General features: G+C 50.8%; 1 protein-coding gene across 1 annotated transcript; it reads left to right on the forward strand.

The window, feature by feature from the left end:
• Positions 1–1,189: 1,189 nt before the first annotated feature.
• LOC121456827 (MYCBP associated protein) lies at positions 1,190–19,661 on the forward strand. Its single transcript, XM_041665304.1, has 19 exons — positions 1,190–1,279; positions 7,103–7,230; positions 7,791–7,950; positions 8,069–8,172; positions 8,815–8,998; positions 9,250–9,365; positions 10,187–10,328; positions 11,290–11,405; positions 11,492–11,607; positions 12,009–12,120; positions 13,226–13,415; positions 13,772–13,959; positions 14,978–15,124; positions 15,447–15,872; positions 16,249–16,370; positions 17,077–17,192; positions 17,609–17,754; positions 17,891–18,061; positions 19,527–19,661. The coding sequence occupies exons 1-19, from the start codon at positions 1,237–1,239 to the stop codon at positions 19,626–19,628; spliced, it is 2,829 nt and encodes a 942-aa protein (XP_041521238.1). The 5' UTR covers positions 1,190–1,236; the 3' UTR covers positions 19,629–19,661.
• Positions 19,662–20,410: the final 749 nt, after the last annotated feature.

Genomic DNA, 20,410 nt, shown 5'->3' on the forward strand with positions numbered 1-20,410 from the left:
TTGCTGTAGGACTAAGTTTAAGCATAACATGGGTTAAAGAAATCATGTCTTTATTTTATTTTATTTTATTTTTGGTTTTTTGAGACAGGATTTCTCTGTGGTTTTGGAGCCTGTCCTGGAACTAGCTCTTGTAGACCAGGCTGTTCTCGAGGAAAAAGAAAAAACCCATGAGACTTCCTTGTCATAACGGTCACTGGGGATGAGCCTGTGTTTGCGGCTAGAAGCTCTTCCTTCTCTGTTACTCCTCCTTTTGTTTGTGGACTACACAGTTCCTACAGAGGAAGGAAATCTCACCAGCACGTATTACCTAGGCCCCTTACGGCCTTTCACTCTTGTCTGCATCCCAGAGCCTGCTCCTGCAGGGCCCAGGTCACAGAGCATTTACCTGGTGTATCCTAAGTGCCCCCGGTGTCCCTGGAAGACTCTGTGGGAGTATAGGGGAGCAGGAGGGCTGCCCTTGGAGCATGCGTCAGTCATGGGGTGCAAGATCTAGATGAGCTTGCAGTAAAGTCCTGGCCCTTGTGAGGGGTCCAACCTCAGAAGCAAACCAGGTAATTCCAGAATGCATTAGAGCTCTGGGGTTTTTTTTTTTTTCTTTTTTCTTTCTTAAAAAAAAAAAAACAAAAAACAGATACACGTAGAAATTTGGAAGCCGGGCAGTGGCCAAGAGGTAGGAGTTCAAGGCCAGCCTGGTCTACAGAGCAAGTTCCAGGACAGCCAGGGCTACGTGAGAAACCCTGTTTCGAAAAACCAAAAATAGAAATGGAAAGAGATAGAGGGGATGGGGCGGGGGAGGGAGAGAGAGAGAGAGAGATTAATTTGAGGTAACAGGAAAGTACATCTTCACTTAGGAACCAAAGGCAACATCTGTATGCAAAGATCCCAAGTATGGAAAAAGTTAGGCTGTCCTAGGAAGTGAAGTCCCCATGGCTACTGCGTGGGCCGGGCAGATGACAGGGGCAGGGAAGCTTGAAGGCCGGCCAGCAAGTGATGGTTCAGGGCGGGAGCATCTGGGGGAGTCTGGGTAGGGGATCGCACAGGGCAGCCAAATTACTACTGTCCCCATTCCAGCCACTTTGTTTTTGCCAGCTACTGCAGCCATACTCTGTCCTAACCAGTCGGTGACGCCTTGGAACTCTCTAGCGCCTCCTGTGACGTCAAGAGTCTGACCAGGGCATTCTCCGGGTCTGCGAGCGAGCCTGAGGAGCCGCTCGTGGCGCGCGGGGTCGCATCCTGATGAAGAAGTCTAATGACAAGCTGTCCCCGCCCAAGTTGATCGGTGGGTGCGCGCCCCCGCGCGGGGCGCTGGTTGCTATGGACGCTGCGGCGGCCGCTTGCGGGCGGGGTCGCAGGGGGTGCCGCGCTGCGCAGGCACCTTGGCGGCCGGACGCGCAGGGCCAAGCTGGTAACCTGGGGGCGGCACCATGAAGGCCCTTAAGAAGGAATCTCGTGTCAAAATTCCAACCAGCAGGTTCTTGGAGGCCGCAGAGATTATCAAAGGTTGGCGCTGGAGGCCTTGGGTGCTCAGGAAAACCCTACAGGGATGCTTGGGCTGGGGTTAGGACACTACAAATTCGAGGGAGGGTCACTGAGACCATGGGGTACAGGACACAGACGAAGGAGGGAGACACAGCGCTCTGGAATTCAGTTTTGGTGATACGGCAAGTGAGGGACTAACAGAGACTTCTGGGGTCAGTGGGAGGTGGACTGACTCAACTCAAATTATATCTTAGGGTGGGGCAGGGGACAGGCTTCCTGGTTTGGGTGAGTTGCCTAAGAACTAGCGAGCGCTTGATGAGATTCTTGGGAATTGAGGCAGGGGTCACCTAAATAGTCATGCTGGGGGAAAATCCACCAGTGAAAACGACAGCAAAAACCCTAACTCTACTGGTTTCAAAGTGCCATTTATTTCCTACCACTCGGCCTTTCCAGCCTCATGACAGATATCCAGGCTAACATGGGCTAGCACCATGAATGTTTCTATGACTGTTTGCAACCCACTCCCTTTTTAAAAATGTCCTGCTGGGAATGGAATGCAGGGGCCCTGTGTGTGCTAAGCAACTCTCTGGTACTATCCCCTCACCCTGTTTTCATTTACTGAGGTCTGTCGTGTGTGGACATTGTGTGACTCCAGTCCTCCAGAAATACAATCAAGCGAAGACCCAGAGGAATACCAAAAGACTTATAAATGCAGAAATGGATGCCTATAGGAATTCAGGACCCTCGGAGCTTTTGAGTTAGGCCTTGGCTGGTAGACTTAGAGGAAAGGGTTTTCTGATGTCCACAGCTTGTATGGTAGATCAAAGGAGAAGACACCTAAAAAAAGGAAGGTTTTGCTTCTCTGGGTGTGGAGAGCAGTGTGAATTCATGGATCAATGAACACAGGAACCAGAGGACTCCATGCAGGTGGGCAGGAGCCAGACCATAAAAGGACTTCCCATGCAAAGTCCGAAAGTCTTGTTGTGTGACCTTGCAGGCCCTGAGGGAACCCAGCTTCCTAGGCCTGGTGTAGCAAACTGTGAAGGGGGGGGCAGGCCAAGAGTCAGTAAGAGTCCCCTGGGAGGCCCAGAGAACTAAAAAGACCCTAGTGGGCTTTTTTTTTTTGATTTGTCTTTCTTTTATGTTTCTTCCTAGTATAAAAAGCTAGTGCTGTTTCATGACATACTTTTAATAGTTAAGAGAGAAGGAGAGAGAGGGGGAAAAAATTCGGTTTCCTTTCCCAAGGGCAGCCAAGGGCTCTCCTAGCCACTGCCTCGTGCTCACCTACTTTCAGAGTGACCTTAATCAGATTTGAACTTTCTGCTGTAAACAGATCAAGGAAGGATTTCTTTTCATCGTGTGTTTGTTTTTAATAAGGGAAGGCTTCGATTTGTTAAATAGTCTTTGAGTTAAGAACATGTACCACAGTGAGGAGAGGAAAAAAGAAACAGTGTTTAACAGCCAAGGTCCCTTTCTCCTGAACTTTCTCAGAAGCCTCCAATGTAGCCCGCCCACCTCCTCAGTATGTCCAGTCCACAAGTGTGACCTTGGAGTGTGTGTGCTGTGTGTCTCTGGGGTCTCTGATTCGTGAGCGTAAAGGCAAGCAAATGTGACTGGGGACCTATTTAGAAACCTGAACCGAGTCCTGTGGCTCTCCTTGGCCTTGTTGCTAAGCTACCAGAAGCACCAGGTGCCCCTTCTAACTACAAAGACAACTCTGCTCTGGGAGGGACAGGTCCTGGCTTGGTTCCCTCAGCTCAACCCTGAAGTCAGCTTCCCAAAAGCTTTCAACAACACTGAGGAAGAATGACAACATTTGTGCAAGAAGTAGAAAGGAAAAATCAGATCCCTTCATCTGTCCCCTCTACGGGTCCCTTCTTCCTGACGCCCTCGGCAACTCCTCTTGCCTTAGCAGAGGTATTGCCCAACTGTCCTATTCAAAGAGGCTTGTCTCTGACCCCTGTCAGGACAGAGAACTGGCAGCCCTCTGGCTGACCAACAGCCCCGCTCATCTTGGGTTTCCAGAATGAAGCTCACGGGCCTCAAGTTCAGCGGTGACGCACCTCCACCCTGTGTGGTTCTCCAGATCTCCAGAATACCAGAACTGCCACCAGCCTGCGGACTGGTCCCTCCTGCCTCGTTTGCCTCCAGTCTGTCTGTCTCTCTGTCGCTGGACGGATCATTCTGACATGTCACTGTCAGCATTCCACAATCCTGTACCAGGGGTCAGACCCCTGATCTGGACGCCATTTACTATCCAGTTCAGTTCACCAGCGAATAGTCACGGAGCACCTTTGCCATTGTTGGTTTGTTTTGGGATAAGGCCCCAAAGCCACCATGCTGATGTCCCTCATCCCGATCAGCAGCCCTGCCTCCCCAGCAAGCTTTCCGTGTCATCCAGCCTTGCTCCTACCATGGCCTTACCTGGAATACGGCGTTTGCAGGTCCACCTCTGCAAAGCGTTTGTGCCCTTCCAGCTCTTCCGGGCCGGATAGCTGTCCTTGCAGCTGTTCCTTGAACCTTCTTTGGGGCCTTCAACTCTGCAACTGGCATAGTTGCTCTCTGAATGGCTAATCAAGCCTATTGGCGTGCTTTTTCATTCACATTAAGATCACTGTGTGTTTCCTTCAAGAGGACCTGAACTAATGCCTTGTCTATTACCCCCTTTGTCCTTTGTAGCACATAGAAGGTGTTTGGTTAGCCAGGCCTAGTAGCTCACACTTGTAAAATCAGCCCTGAGAAAACTGAGGCAGGAGAATTGCCATGATTGTGAGGCAAACCTGGGCTAAATAGTGAGTTCCAAGTCAGCCTGGGCTAGAAGAAGTCCCTGTCTCAAAAAGAAAACAGAACAACAAAAGTAGGTACTTGGTGGATACTCTCTAAGATGGACTTCACTTTAAAATGCGTATATTAGTTTAATGAATGTTTAGTTAACCAGAGCACGTACCATCCCCCAATTGCGCAGAGTGGCAGCGTTTATTGTAAGGCACTCAAGATAGTTCAAACCTCAGACCAGAGCTTTCCAGGGCTGCATCAGCCTCAACCCATCAGGGTCTGTTTTGCTAGCTGAGCGTGGTGGGATCTTGGGCCCCAGAAGTCATCAGCAGTGTTGAAGGTTTGTGTTTACAGTATCTACCTGCAATTCTATACTCATCAGCGAAAGGCCTATTCCTAGGGAAGGTGTAGCGCAGGCACGGTGATGGATAGAAGAAACAAACGCCCTGGGAAACATAAATAATACGGAAATGCTTCTGACAGCGGTTCTTCAGCTGACCGCAGCTCCCTCGCGGGTACCCACCTGCTTTGATGTTTGTATAGAAGGGCAGAGAATTCAAAATCAGAACCCAAGCCCGTTGTGATGGGGGCCAATAATCTCAGCATTCAGGCAGCTGAGGCAGGAAGATGGCAAATTCCAGGCCCGCCTGGGCTTCAATAGGAAGATCCTCTCTCAGAAAGAAAACTTGTGCAGGGTGGTGGCACACGACTTTCTCCCGGCAGAGGCAGGTGGGTCTCTGTTCTACAGAGCGAGTTCCAGGAAAGCCAGGGCTCCACAGAGAAACCCTGTCTCCAGGGGGAAAAAAAAGAAAAGAAAAGAAAGCTAAACATCAAAACCCAAGGCAGCGTCTCCTGGTGTGGTGGAAGATCAGACTGAAATGGGGTCAGACTGCTCAGCTCTGCGTGTGTCTGTGTGTGTACACTTTGTGCAGAGACCCTGAGCTACTTCGCCTGTGGAGGAGATGGACTTAGAGTTATGTTTGGAATGATTAAAAAAAAAAAACCCACCTGCAATGTGGACATTTCCTTTAAAACAAACAAACAAACAAACCAGTTTGATTGTGTAAACCAAAGCCCCTGCCTTGGTGTGGTCCTGGTACCACAGATTAGAACACTTTGAGAGGCGCTAGATAAAACTCCAATGTTGTTCTAAACACCCGAAGCGCTGGATAAAACCAAAATGTTGTTCCGAACGTCCTGACGGCTGAGTTTAGGTCCCTTTGATATTTTTGTATAGATGTTTACATCAAACCCTTCTCAACCAGGGGGAGGAAAAGATGAAATCACCAACGAGAGAAGCAAGGTGTACATCTGAAAGAGTTAAGCCACCTCTCTGGAGGTAGACAGAATGCGTCCTGATCAGAGGGCCTCTGGCTGTCACTCAAGTGGCATAAACTCTGGTCCCTGAACTTTTGTGCAGTTGCGTGGGCCACGAGTGGCGTCTATCATTTCAGGCTGAGTTAGACCCTTAAATAATCTTGTCTTCAGTCTTGACCCCCTAGGCTATCTCTGGCCCTGCCTGCCCCTGTCCTCAGGATAGGCTGAAATCCCTTGTATGGATCACTAAGCCCTCCGTGGCTGGACTCCTATTTCCTCCTGCCTTTCTTCTTCCCACCCCCTCTCACACCACTCCAGTGATTTCAGAGTTCCAGGGGGTTCTCCCTCTTCTCTGGCCTCCAGGCCTCTTCACACAGTTCCTTCTGGAATTTTGTTGTTGTTGGGCTTCTTTTCCTCCTTTGCTCTCAGTAGGAAAATCACCTCTTTCTTAAAGCTCCCCCAGCCATCCCTGGGTTGGGGGCCCCTGCGTGCCAGACTAGTGTCCCACGTTCAGTCCACCTGGCCATTTTGTCCCCTGAATCTGTTCTCATCTCAAACTCTGTCTTCCTAGACCTCAGCAAGTAGCTCTGGTTGGCCTGATCTCCCTATATAGAGCAGACTGGCCTGAAACACAGAAATCCTCCTGCCTCAGCCTCTCAAGTGCTAGCATTAAAGGTTTCTTTCTAAAAAAAAAAAAAAAAAAGCACATGATGGTCAGAAGGGGCTATCAGACCCCCTGGGATTGGTGTGTTTGGTGTTACAAATGGTTTTGAATTGGCATACGGGTGTTAGTAATTGGAACCTGGGTTCTCTTCAAGAAAAACAAGCGCCAGATAGCAGGTCTTACGACACTGGTCAGAACTGTCTTGGTGGCAGAGGCAGGTGGATTTCTGTTAAGTTCAAGGCCATCCTAGTCGCTATAGCAAATTTCAGGCCAACCAGGACAACACAGCAAAACTCTGTCTCAAAAAGAGAAAAAGAAGCCCAATGCCAAGCCGCTGCATGTGGTGGCTTGCACCTGTAACCTCAGTGCTTGAAAGGGGGAGTTAGTAGGACCACCAGGGTTATCCTGGGCTACATGGTGAATTCAAGGGCAGCCAGGGTTATATGAAACCTTATCTCAAAAAAAATCAAAGTTAACAGGATAGTGGTGTCGCATGCCTTTAATTTTAGCACTCAGGAGGCAGGGGCAGGCAAATCTCCGTGAGTTTGAGGCCAGCCTGATCTACAGAGGGGGTTCAGGACAGCCAGAGCTACACAGAGAAACCCTGTCTCAAAATAAATAAATAATAAAATAAAATAAGGTAAAAATGAAAAGGGCCAAGCCCAGTGGTGCCCAATTTAAGTCTAGCACTTAGAAGCAGGTGGATCCTTATGAGCCCAAGGCTAGCCTTGAACCTGTGGTGTGAGGGTGAACCCAGGACCTCACTAACCTGCACATGCTTGCTAGGCAAGCACTCTACCACTGAGTTTATTTCTGTATGAATATATGCAGAGTGCTCTTGGCACATATCTCTTTGCTTCTCTCCAGAAAAGAAGCGGGCAAAGGCAGCCGAACAGCCCACTCCCCCCATTCAGGAAGAGCCTGAGCCTGTCAGCAATGTCTTACAAGGAGATGACATTCTTGCCTTGGCCATTAAGAAGGAAGACTTGAAGAAGGTAAGGTGGAAAGGCCAGGGATCTCTTAGAACATCCAGTCACTGTCATGATCCATCCCTCCACTGGCTTTCTGATCCCAAGGAGTCACCAATTCCATGAAAGAAAAAAAAAAGCCATCAAATACAATTTATTTTACTTTAGTATCTGGAGGAAATTACAGGAAGTTAGGTTTTCAAATTTTGAGATTCTAGTAGAGCCACAAAATAGTGAGGTACCTTGTGGCATCACACCCATTCTGCCGACGGGCCAGTAAGTTCTAACAGCATAGTTAGAAATGAGCACAAGGCTGCTGATCTTCAGCCTTTCCCCTTATCTGGCAGTCACCCTTACATAGTCTGTCTGGACATGCCAGGTGTCATTTTCCCTGCTCAGGTCTGTCACAGGCATTTCCAGGTCATGAAGTATGGATGGAGTTGGGGAAGCAGTCTCAGGAATTCTATCAAGAACTGGTGTGTGTGTGTGTGTATGTGTGTGTGTGTGTGTGTGTATGTGTGTGTGTGTGTGTATGTTCCTCCTCCTCTTCCCAGGTAGCATTTTCTTTGGCTTTGTTTCTTTTTTAGCAACACGTTCCTCGGCTTGCAGAAATAGAAGGGAAGCCTGTCATTACACAGAAATTTATCATCCGTAAGCTCAAACCAAAGGATTCTAGCCGGAAGGTCTACCACTTGGTGGCACACCCCGCTCATCCCGATGCCGCCACGAAGCCCCTGGACTACTCTGGTATGGCTTCGCTAGGCCTTGCATTCTCTGGTGGGTGTTGGAAGGCCCACTCTCTGTGAAACAGTCGCTCTGTGGGTAGTTCACAGCTTCTGTTTCTCCATCCCTCTTTCCTTCCCAGGTCCGGGTGACAACTACTTAAGCAGTGATCAGATCCTGCCTCACCAGATCTTGGGGAGTCTTCAGGACTTTAAAAGAATTGCAGTTGCTCGAGGGAACACCCAGGTTTGCTCCCACAGAGCTCTGGGATCAAGAGAATTTGGCAAAGCCATTTGCTCCCCTGCAGAGTCAAAAGGGCATTTGTGGAGATGGGGGTACATGGGTAGGGTTCGAGTGATACAGGTCAGCCTCTGGGCCTAGATGATAAGGTATCCTTTGGGAAGTAGTTGTAAGTTACAGAAGCCAGTTGCCCATCGAAATCACCTCTGGCTGAAGTGGGGGTTTACTGAAAGGAATTGAGAACTTGCCTTGTGAGAACCTGGGTCTGGATAAACTGAACCTCACAAGGTAGCTAGCAGCTCTGGGCCCAGCTCCTCATTTCCCATTTCTGGAGAATGGATTCTGGAGGGAGATGTCCTCCACTGTCCCCTGTGCTACCTTCCTGTCACATAGCACTCCTCTAGCTCAGATTCTTCACTTCTATTGGCTCAGTGATCCTGGAGGAAGTCATCAGTGGATCCTGGAGGAAGTCATCCTAAAGGATGCTGTCCTTTCTGGGCAGAGGACACTGGCAGCGCTCCCCGGGTCCCCTGGTTTGTTTTCTGTCCCTTGCCACCCTACGGTCCTAAAGAGGAGTGATTCTTAGAGCAGGGCAGAAGCCAGGACCTGGCCCAGGTCAGAACTCCCTTCCCTACTTATTCATTCCAGCTGGCTAAGCTGATCCACACCCAGCCCTGTTTGATGACCCTCATCTCAGCTAAAGAAGAGCCGAAGCCAAAGGCCCCAAAGGAAGAGAAGAGACCTCCATGGGCTCCACGTCTTCAGCACAACTTCCTAAAGAACTGGCGACGGCACATTGCCTTGTGGAAGAAGCAACAGCAAGTCCTTAGTGGTGAGCTAAGCTGCCAGGGGCCTGCCAGGCCTCCATCTGGTGCAGGGGCTCTTCTGTGTCTTCTCCCCCACCCTTCCGCAACCGGGACTCACACCGACTAGCATTTGTGCTATCACTATTGAGAGCTTTGGGTTCTCAGGCCTCCGTGGGTCCTGAAATGAGCCCAAAAGTGGACCACCCGGTTCATAGCGCCAGAACCTGTGCTTTCTGTCTGGGTGCAGCGGTAACATTCTTCCTTCTCCCTCTTTAAGAGCATCTGAAGAAGCCCACGAGTGAGCTGCTGATGCACACTGGCGAGAGCTACAGAAGGATTCAAGAGGAGAAGGAGCTCATTGACCGTGCACTTCCAACCCAGCATGATGGAAAAGTGGGTTGTACAGAGAGTACAGAGAGAGGGCAGGAGGGAGGGCAGGAGAGAGGGGGAGAGGGAGGGGAGGAGAGAGGGGAGGAGAGAGGAAGGGGGAAAGAGGGAGGGGAGGAGAGAAGAAAGGGGAAAGAGGGAGGGGAGGAGAGAGGGAGGGGGAGAGAGGGGAAGAGAGAGGAAGGGGGAAAGAGGGAGGGGAGGAGAGAGGAGAAGAGGGAGGGGAGGAGAGAGGGGAGGAGAGAGGAAGGGGGAAAGAGGGAGGGGGAGAGAGGGAGGAGAGGAGAGAGGGGAAGAGAGAGGAAGGGGGAAAGAGGGAGGGGAGGAGAGAGGAGAAGAGGGAGGGGAGGAGAGAGGGAGGAAGAGAGAGGTAGGGGAGAAGAGATGAAGAGAGGGAGGGGAGGAGAGAGACATGGGAACTGGTGCCAACTTGTCTCCAGTTACACGGCTGGGGAGAAAACAGCCTGTCCATTACCAAGCATTGTTAAGCCCTTGGGATCTTTATTGTGTTATATTTCATATTTGGGGGCTGAATAATTTAGCCTGTGGTGGTCCCTGGTCGTCAGTTTATCATAAGAGCCTTAATGTTTGTCTCCTAAAGGTTTTTAATATATATGTAGTCTAACCAAGGACAAAGCACTGTGCTGTGCACATCAGTGAGTGCCTGGGTTGGGATCAGCTCGCCCCATCTCCTGGTATCTTGAAAACAAGAAAGTTGTTAAATGCCCACTCTTCTGCCATTGGGTCCCAGTGGATGCCCCCACCAGCCTCTGCCTGAGGTACAGAGGTGACCTCACTACTCTGTCCTTCCTTTTCAGGGTTTCAAGGCAGCTAATTGGTTCTGGAGTCCATTGGAGTACCTGGGAGATGAGGTGACAGGTCTTCTCATGACAAAAACAAAAACCCAGCGTGGTCTGGTGGAACCCATCACACACATCAGGAAGCCCCACTCCATCCAAGTGGAGACTGGTGAGGAACAGGGCCCCAACCCATAAACTTCTCGTGCCTGGTGCGGGAGGCCAGGCAGTATATGGTGATGGTCAGTATGACTCTGGCCCAAGTCCTGGTTCGGTTGGCTTTGAGCAAGTCCCAGACTCTACCTGGGATCCAGTTCTGGCCTCAGTGAAACTGATAGACGTGGTAAGGGAGGCAGGATAGTTAGGGTCCTGGGCTTTCACCAGCCGCATGCAACTGTTGCGTCCCTGGAATGTGATTAGTCTGCATGGAAAAACATGTCCGTGTAGACCAGTTTGAAAACAAACAAACAAACAAACAAACAAAAACCAGTATTTTAGTAGTCATTTCTATATTTATTGCATAATAGTCTTCATATATGGGGTTAACTAAACTGTGTTAAAATGAATCTCACTTAGAGTTTGGCCAGATTTACCTTTTCAACATGCATATAGAAAATCTGAAGTCACACACACACACACACACACACACACACACACACACACACGGCTTGCATCCGTGGTTTGTATGTAGTGTACTTCCGTGGGGTCGCCATGTTTTAGAGCCCGTCAACCTGCACAGATTCACACCCCAGCTTTCTGAATTTGTATGAGGTGTTTGGCTCCCACTGTCCTTGATCTTCTATCATAAGCATTGTGAGGGGGTTCAAAGGGACATTATATATGTTAAGGGTTTCTGGTTTCTTGCTAAGACTCAAGAGAAAGTAGTTGGAGTTGTTACCGCAAGCCAAAAGATTTGTCTATTTGGCAGCTTATTTTGTGGGATTCCTGTATAGGGTTGCTAAGGACATATAGGACCAGAGAACTGAAGTAGAGTTGCCCCCACGGAAGATGTATTTACCCCCCAATTCTTCTCAGGAGTGCTGTCGGGATGGGTGTTCTCAGGACCCCTGGGCAAAGGGTAGGAAGCAGGCATGTTGGCAGCCTGTGCTGACGGTCTTCCATCTCTATGCTAGGATTACCCGCGCAGAAGGATGCGTGGTACCGTTACACCTGGGACCGGAGTCTGTTTCTGGTCTACCGACGCAAGGAGCTACAGAACATCATGGCGGATCTGGACTTTAGCCAGCAGGTTGCTAATGCCTTCATACCCTGTCCTGAGGTGTTTCAGGTGATAACTGCCAAGCAGTTCACACTGCCTCTCTCTGCTCCTCTTAGGATATCGATGGCCTGGAGGTGGTGGGCCATGGGAAGCCCTTCTCATCTGTCACAGTGGAAGAGCACTCACCCTGTGAGAAGAGCCTGAAGAGTTCCTCTGAAGACACTATGTTCCTGTGAGTTTGAGCCCTGGGGAGAGAGGCAGCTGGAGAGCATGCTTGCCCTGACATCCGCCAGTGTTAGAAATCAAAATCAGAGTGACCTTATCCCAGTCCTGCCAGTAGCTGCCTCCCTTCCTCTAAGCCATTCCAGCACGTCTGCCAGCTGTCTGCTGCCATCGTCTCCTTCCCCACAGCTGGATCCTAGTGGGGGAATGCCCATATATTACTGTGCTACTTAAATGTCCTCACCCACAGAGCCCTCCACAGCTATTAACAGGGAATGGCCCTGGAGAGAGACTTGAAGAGACCCTTGCAAGGCTGATGGAGACTCTAGATTTCCTGATGACTGTGTCCACAGTTCCAAGTGGCGTGAGGGCTCAGCCTTCGGGAAAAGAAATAATGGGTTTTTCTTACAGAGACTCACTGACCAACTTCTCTGACATGGTCCCCATGCCGATTCTCGGCCCTTCCCTGCTGTTCTGTGGGAAGCCAGCTTGCTGGATCAGAGGCAGTAATCCAGACGACAAGGTGAACTGCCCTTTCAGCCTTGTGCACTTGCAGGAAGGGCTTCCCTGATGGATCAGGCCCCAAGGTGACCGTGACAGTCACAAGGAGTCCACACGGTTTCTATATGTGCTTTTATTTGATTGCACATTCTGCATGCCTGAAAATGGTAACAGCAGCACTAACTGAAACAAAAATGAGATCACAAGGCTAGGAAGGCTGCTGCTGGTGGGGCACACCTTAAATCCCAGCACCCAGGAGGCAGAGGCAGGCGGATCTCTGTGAGATCGAGGCCACACTGGTCTACAGAGCTAGTTTTGGGACAGCCAAAGCTATACAAAGAAACCCTGTCTGGGGAGAGGGGAGACAGAGTGCATGTGTATCATTGATAATACCTAGTTTTTACCTCATCCTCAAGCAGGCAAATAAACTCTTTTACATAGATAGGGTTAGATGGAGGTTTTAGGATAATTAATAATAATAATATAGTTTTATATATGTACGTGTGTGTGTGTGGTATGTATGCAGGCTTGCATACATGTGCATGTCCAAATATGTGTGAACCCATGTGTGGGCACAGTGCACATCCCTTGTGTGAACATATGTGTGTAGGCCTGAGGCTGACACGGAGTGCCTTCCCCTCTTGCTTTCCACCTGTGTACTAAGGCAGGGGCTTTGACTGAACCTAGAGCTAATGATTAGGTGAGTCTGGCTAGCCAGCTTGCTCTGGGGACTCTGTCATTACCTCCTGTGTGCTGGGATCACAGGCAGGCTGTCACACTCAACCTGGCTTCTGGAGATCCAATCTCCAGTCTTTGGACCTGCAGACTAACCTCTGAGTCACCTCCCCAAGACCAGTTCTAGAACATTCTTCAGATCCTTAGGAGCAGAAAAGAATTCCAGGTGTAAGAATACTTCCCTTCTTAGTGTTAGTGATAACCTCAGAGGCAATTACCAGTGTAAGGGTTGACAGCACTCAGGGTGACCAAGCCCAGGGGACCAGTGTGAACCCTGGACTTTCAGAGGAGTCAGAGGAAACAGGGATGAATTGGTCACTGTAGGGCAAGACCTCAATATATGCATGTACATGTGTGTACAAGACAGTGCTTGTACCCACTCCCTCCCACAGAAAAACATTGGAATTGCTGTCCGCCTGACATTTGAGACCCTTGAAGGGGAGAAAACGTCTTCAGAACTGACCGTGGTCAATAACGGCACTGTGGCCATTTGGTATGACTGGCGACGGCGGCCCCGTACGGATTTTTTCCAAGACCTAAAGAGAAACAGGACACAGAGATTTTACTTTAACAACCGGGAAGGTACCCGGAAGCTACCCTCCTTACCAGCTCCCCATTGGCCTCAATGACTGCGATACTCAGGTGTTCAGTTAGTACCTACCAGTCTGACCCCTCCTTCTGCCTTGACCCTCCCATTTCTCTCACTAAGTGTGTGGTTTGCAAGCACACGAGAGAACTCCGGGAGCACAGACCTGGGGCCAGGATGACCAACTGTCCCCCTGACTGACTGGAGCTTTCCCCGCTGTAACAATGTCACATATCCTCTGGGGATGGCTGGTGACCAGATGTGGGCGGGCTGGGCTGCAGTGTGTTTTCTACACACAGGTTGATGGCTCGGCTGGCTCCGCCACCACAGCCTCTGCCTCTGTCTCCCTCAGGTGTGATCCTGCCCGGGGAAACCAAACACTTTACCTTCTTCTTCAAGTCTCTGAATGCTGGCATCTTCAGGGAATCTTGGGAATTTGGGACTCATCCTACCCTCCTGGGAGGTGCTGTCCTTCAGGTCACTCTCCACGCTATCTCACTGACCCAGGACCTTTTTATGGAGGAGAGGAAGTTGTTGGAGGTAAGAAGACTTAGAACCTCAGCCACGGGGACAGTACGTGGATCACTCAGGGGTGCCTCCAGGGGTCTTTATTTGTCCTATCCTGGGAGGTGATCTTTCTCACCACATGACAGATAATTCCTCTTGCTTAGGAAATCATACCTTTATGATGTAGAAGATGGGAGGGCGGGCTAGGGCGGGACAACAAGTGACCCTTCCTTGCAGACCTGAGTTAGAAGGGAACAAGATGAATCCCTGAGATCCAGACTTCACAGGGGAACGTGCGTGTGGAGTCCCTAGCTTTTCCCACTGGGGCTGTGAGGCTGCAGTGGATTGAGGTTGCTTTGGCAAGACTTCCAACCCTGAGAGGATGATTTAAATAATCAGCCCCGGTCCCCTTCTCCATTATTAGCCTCCCTGGGGAGTGTAAGGTGAGCGCTGGGGGCTGTTTGTCCCTGTTGGGTCTCAGTGCCGCTCCCTTGTGCCCTGCTTCGTGGGATTCTGTGGAAAGTTGGGTTTTTATGCCGCGCCCTCCCTACACACAGCTGCCTGCTTCGGGCTGGGACTTGGTTCATGCCAATCAGATTGTAACTTTGATAAAGGCCAAGTTCACTGTATTTGCTGACTTGAGGACCTGTGTATGGAGAGATACCCTTCTGCAGGGTTTCTGTGACACTCACCGTGTGGCCAGGCTGGAGCCAAGTTCACTGCCATCCTCACCAGCGCCCTGACTGTCCACTCTGTCTCTCCCCCTTCTTCCAGTGGGGCTACTGGAGGGTCCAGTCCTGTGCCGGAGTGGCTCTCCTCCGGGACTGGCCTCTGCCGGATGCCTTTTACCTTTGTGAGGTGAACACAGATGTTTGGAGAGACCTGGAGATTTTTGAGTCTCGAAATAATAACAGGTCTCTGTGTAAGCCAGAATGACTGACACCCAGGCAGGGACTCAGACTTGACTCTAGAGTGTTCTGACTTTCTCTTTGAGGATACACGGGCAGTGGAGAGCCTAGGCTGCCATCCTGTGCCATCTTTCTTTCCCCAGAGTAAGCTGGCTGCCCACGAGGCTGTCACCATCGCACAGAGGGTGCTGCAGGAGTTACTGAGGGGCAGCTCGACTCCAGAGCGTCCGCCGTCCCCCGTGGATGCCTACCTCACCGAAGAAGACTTGTTCCACTACAGGAACCCTCGGGTATGGGTTGGCCCTGTGCGCTCTGGGTGACTGTCATAGTAAACCCTTCCACGTGCCCAGCGTCTTCCCCAAGAAACGCACCTCCTCATGGCACTCCTAAGAGATAACGAGTGCGGTTTACATCCTTACAGGATGTAAATACGGGAAATGAAGGCCTGGAGATGTTAAAGAGTGTACCCCAAAATAGTTCACAAGTGGGCGGATGCTTAGTAAGACCAGAACAGCATATAATTCTTCCTTTAAACCTCGCCTGTCTTGGAAGGCCCAAACGCGTGTGCATGTGTGTGTGTGTGTGTGTGTGTGTCCCTCTTCTTGGCTGCAGTTGCATTACCAGCATCAGGTGATCCAAGACCTGCAGGAGCTGTGGCAGCAGTACTCCAGCCTGCCCCTGAAGACTGAGGAGGCCGAGGCAGGTCAGGAGGATCCCCTCAACTCCAGAGTGCAGCCTGCTCCGATGCCGTTAATGTTTATGAAGAAGTCCCAGGGAGACCCCCATCACCTGGTGAGCAGCGGGAGCCCGGTAATGGAGGCCCCTCAGCTGCTCTCGAGGCAGGAGATGGATAGCCTCAGAGAACTCCAAGAGCCCTTCCTCCCTCAGAAGACTGGCACCAAGAGTTTTCCACGGAAGAGCATCATGGAGGAGATTCTTGTGGAGGAGAGCCCTGACCTGGAGCCTACCAGGAGCCCCTGGGAGCTGGAAAGCCTTCCCCCGCCCAAGTGGAACCTCTGCATGGAGGACTTCAGAAAGGTACCCCCAAGGCTCTGAGGGGTTGGTGGAGAAAGCCCCTGAGTATGTTGCTCCTTTCTGGAACCAGCTGGGGAGGCTCCAGCAACCTCCCTTTCCCTATGAGCACATAGATGAAACCTGAGGGCCCAGAAAAAAACAGTCTCTTGAGTCAAAACTATTTTTTTTTTAAATAAGAAGATTCTGTGAAAGCCTTGAAGAGTGATGTTCATGGGAACAGATTTTTGCGGGAGGTGTCGGGCTCCCATATGGAAGCGTCTTCCATAGCTTCTAGTTTTGGGGCCCTGTTCTGTGTAACCAGGCCCATTGCTAGAGAACACAGGGACCCTTGGAGTTCTGGTCCAGAATGGTTACCAATGGTGTCCATGACCCTAACCAGGCAGTGCTGACCTTCCCTGAGGAGGCCCAGAGAGAGGATGGCCTCATCCGGCTCAACAAGGCAGCTGTGGAGCTATGCCAGGAGCAGAAGCCATTGCAGTCTGACATCCTGCACCAGATGTGGTAGGTATCCTCGAGGGGACCACCCCAGGTCTCCTTCCCTAGAGCCTGGGAAGGTAGTTCCAGAATCCAGGAGGCTAGGTTTCCCTTCAGCTCCGATGCTAAGAAATGCGGCAACCGTCTCACCCTCTGGAACCTGCCACAGCAGCCCCACAGCTGCCTGTGGCTTCTCTGGGGAGCAGTCACAGCAGAACAAAAAGTTTGCCCCTCCCTCTTCCCCTTGTCTTGTTCTTTCTCAAGGAGCAGAAGAATGGGGGGAGGGGCAGAAGACACTTGAAGAGAGAGGGAACCTCACAAGTTTCACTCTGTAGCCAACCTGCCATTGCCTGGGTAGACTTAAGTGGCTGGGTTTCCATAGGACACAGTCCCCGGGAACTTCATACCGGGAATCTTGTGCAAGGCCCAGCTCTTCCTGTGGAGCCTGAGTCTAGCCATTGCTCCAAGCTGGAATTTAGACTCTGGAGCAAGACTGAGTTCACCCGGGCTTCTTAACACTAGTCCTAGACCTAATCTCTTGTTTGCCGCCACAGGGAAGCCAAATTCCAACGTGAACACTTGCAGAGTGTCAGGGAGGGTTGGCTGCTTGGTAACGTGGCATTTTCCTGGTAGTTTCCCTCGTTGGAGTCCTAAAAGGGAGGCAGCCGAGCCTCTGAAGGTTCAAGGACAGGTGAAGCCTGCTGGCCTTCCTTCAAGGTGTCTTTTCCTCCAGTTTGCAGCTGTGGCGAGATGTGATTGACAGCCTGGTAAGCCAGTCGCTATGGCTAAGGGCTCTTTTGGGCCTGCCTGAGAAGGAGACGGTTTATTTGGACGTCCCAGAAGAGCAAGGTCAGACATTGTAGGGTCTCACCTCTCTGTGGTCTTCCTCAGTCCTCTGCCCTGACGGCAGCAGGACCTTGGCTGTTTATCCCCTTATGGTAGGTATGTGATGGAGTCCATAGATGTGGGGCTCATCCATCTTTGTATCTGTTGCCAGGATTTGAGGCTCACATCAGTGGAGCCCCTTGTTTAGCACATTGAGTCACTGGGAGTTTAAAAATATTGGAGCTGGGATTGAACTGTCTCTTGCTCTTGTCACACAGTCTTGTTCCATAAGGTCACGTGGAGGGCTCAAGGAAGCCCCCCCCCAGCCCTCTCTGCTCTCTGCCTACTGAGCCTGTTTTCCAGCTCACCTTGGCATAAGCCTGTGGTGTAGGCCAGGCCATAGGGGGCCTTCGGTATGTCTCCCACTTTCCCCCTCTTAGGTCATAAGTCCCCTCCAGCCACAGAAGCAAAGGTGGCAGTCGGTAAAGTTGGAAAGGAGGAGCGGAAAGGGGCAGCCCAGGAGAAGAAGGTACCAGGTATCAGAGACAAAGAGGAAAAAAAGGGGGCCAAGACGCCAGGGAAAGAGGTATGTGCAGGTGTGGTCTGCACCCTGGATGGGACTGGGGAGAACTCTTGGAGCGGCTCCAGGAGAGCCTCTGGAGAGAACATCATACCTCCCTCAGAAGCTGTCGAGGTTATGGGGTCTCCATTTCTTCATGCAGGACCGCCTGAACAGCAAGAAACAGAAGACGAAGGATGACAAGAAAGTGGTGAAGTCTGCAAGCCGGGACAGGCTCTCCTCAGAAGATCCGACCACTGACAGCACGGTCCCTTCCCAGGAGCCCATAGACCCCCTGGTCATGGAGAAATATACCCAGAGGTTGCATACTGAGGTGAAGGAAAGAGGGGACCGCACACCTCCCCATCCTCACACCTGCATCTTTCATTCCCTTTATTCCACTGAGGAGCACCTGCTTTTACCTACCAAAAAAAAAAAATACCAGAGAGAAATGAAGGCAGGCCAAGGAAGGTTGCCTTAGGCAGAGGAAGCAGCTGGTGCGGAAGAGGAGTGGGCCAGCAAAGTGGTTAGGAAGCGAAGCTACAGACAGGGCCGGTGGGCAAGAAGGACTTTGCTGCCCCGTGTGAGGCCTTGGAGTTTTCTCTGAGTGACCCCAGAAGTCATGCAGAATTTCTCACTGGGCTTGATATGATGGGACTTAGGGTGCCTCTTGCCGACCTTTGATAAATAGACTCTCAGGAACACAACAGGAAGGAGACCCTTCCCTTTCCAGAGCTGCCTCCCCCCACCTCCCCACAGGTCCACCCTGGCAGGCGCATTTCTTGGGAGAACACCTTGTAGGTGCCTTAGTCCTCTTTCTGTTGCTATAAGAAAAGCTGATTTGGTTTTAGGCTCTGCAGGCCACAAAGCCCAGGAGTAGGGCATGGGAGCGGGGAGAGGGAGAGGGAGAGAGGGAAGGAGAGAGGACACTTGCTGCTTCACTCATGACCCAAAGCAGAAGGGCAGCTGGCCTCGTGTGGAAGGTGCACAAAAGGAGGAGCTAGGACTCTTTTGCTCTGCGAGGGTGGGCTCCTCACGACTCAAAGACCTCTTAAAGGTCCCCAGATTTCCCAGCACTCACACGGGAATGGAATTTTAGGCGAGCTCTAGAGGGGGCGATGTACATTGGAAGGACATGTGTCCGTCTGTTGAGAAGATTTCATCAGGATCTGATCTTCAGCAGCAGGCCTGCAGAGATGCCCCCAGGCCATCTTGGACTTTTTTTACTGCAGTTTTTCTGAGGTGTGGGGAGATCTACAAAACCACATTCACTATGTCATCCTATCTAACAGGGATACTTCGTCTTTCACAGATAAAGCATTGTGGACCTGAGCTTACATTACTGTACATTGTGGGACCACCCTAGGGTCTCATTTGACCAGTTCTGTTTACTGCTGCCTGTGACATCACTGAGTTTTCTGATGGCTGATGGGGTCTAGAAAGTATTTATAGGGCTCTGGGGACTCGGGGTATAATCCCTTCTTTGATTCTATGGTACTAAGAGTCAGTTTTCTTAGGCTGTGTGGTCCAGCTGCAGCAGAAGGCTCAGACTCGGTTTTGGAAGCTTCAGCGTGTAGATCTATGATCTTACAGGAAGGAGAGTTGGCTTCTGGAAAACCAACACAGAATTGGGTCTGAGCCCAGGCCCACTCCAGATCTAAAAAGCAATTACACGCAGCAATTCACTGTACAACTTTGGCATTCCTCTCCGTATTTTCTCTTTTTGCAAGGCCGATACATTGGTGCCTTCTGCAAAGTGAGCGAGCCCTTCGCTTCTGATGTCTGTCCCGTTCTTTCAGGTCTACGGGCTGTTGGATACCCTGATTACTGACATGATGGTCCTGGCAGATGAGCTCAGCCCCCTAAAGAGTGTTGAAGAGCCTTTGCATTTTTGCAGCTGACTCTTGGGCCCACGCTGCCTCCTGGGAAAAGGGTTAGAAAAAGTCAATAAAGAATCTTTAGGTTCCTACCACTTCCGTTGTACCTCTGAGCATGCTGGATCTCCACTGTGTCAGGTGATGTCTGTATCCCACCTGCCCACACGTGGTTCTGGGAGCCACCCACATGTAGGGAGGAGATGTGCAAATGACAAGCCCAAGAACAAGGGGGTAGCAAGGCAAGGAATGAAGTCAGGTGACAGGGCAGATTGTCCCCGCCTCAGGCCCACGTTTTCAGGGTCATGTTTCCTGAAGTCAACACAAGTGACCGAGTGAGAGACTAGGAGCAGAAGCAGAACCAGATCTGGCTTCCCGAGGTCTTCTACTTCAGCTCTCTTCATCCCTCAGGTGGCACTGGCCAAGCTTTCTAAACCCCGGAGGAACTGGGGCCAAGCCCAGACCCACCCCAGGTCTGAAGAAAAACAAACAAAAGTACAACTATTTGTGATAATCCAAGAAAGTCTCACAAGTACTGTTTTCCTCTCCCGGTCTGTTCTCTTTAGCACCCTTGTCCTAAACCAGAGGTTAGGATTTGGGTTCTAGTCTGCTTTCTCCCTTCCTCCAGCTAACATATCTGGCCCGGAGCCAGTTTTCTGCTCTGGTGAAAAATGTAATTTCAGTGGGACACTGAAGGTTTTAAATTCAAAATCAGCCCGAGCTAGATAATGACTCTGAGGCCAGCCTGGGCTACACCTGGAGACAAGGTCTCAAGTGAAACAACGAACGAAACAGCTTTAAGAATTCCC

The sequence above is a fragment of the Microtus oregoni genome, unplaced genomic scaffold (genome assembly GCF_018167655.1).
Source record: "Microtus oregoni isolate MIOR12 unplaced genomic scaffold, Mior012 000015F_ref0000493, whole genome shotgun sequence".
Lineage (NCBI taxonomy): Eukaryota > Metazoa > Chordata > Mammalia > Rodentia > Cricetidae > Microtus > Microtus oregoni.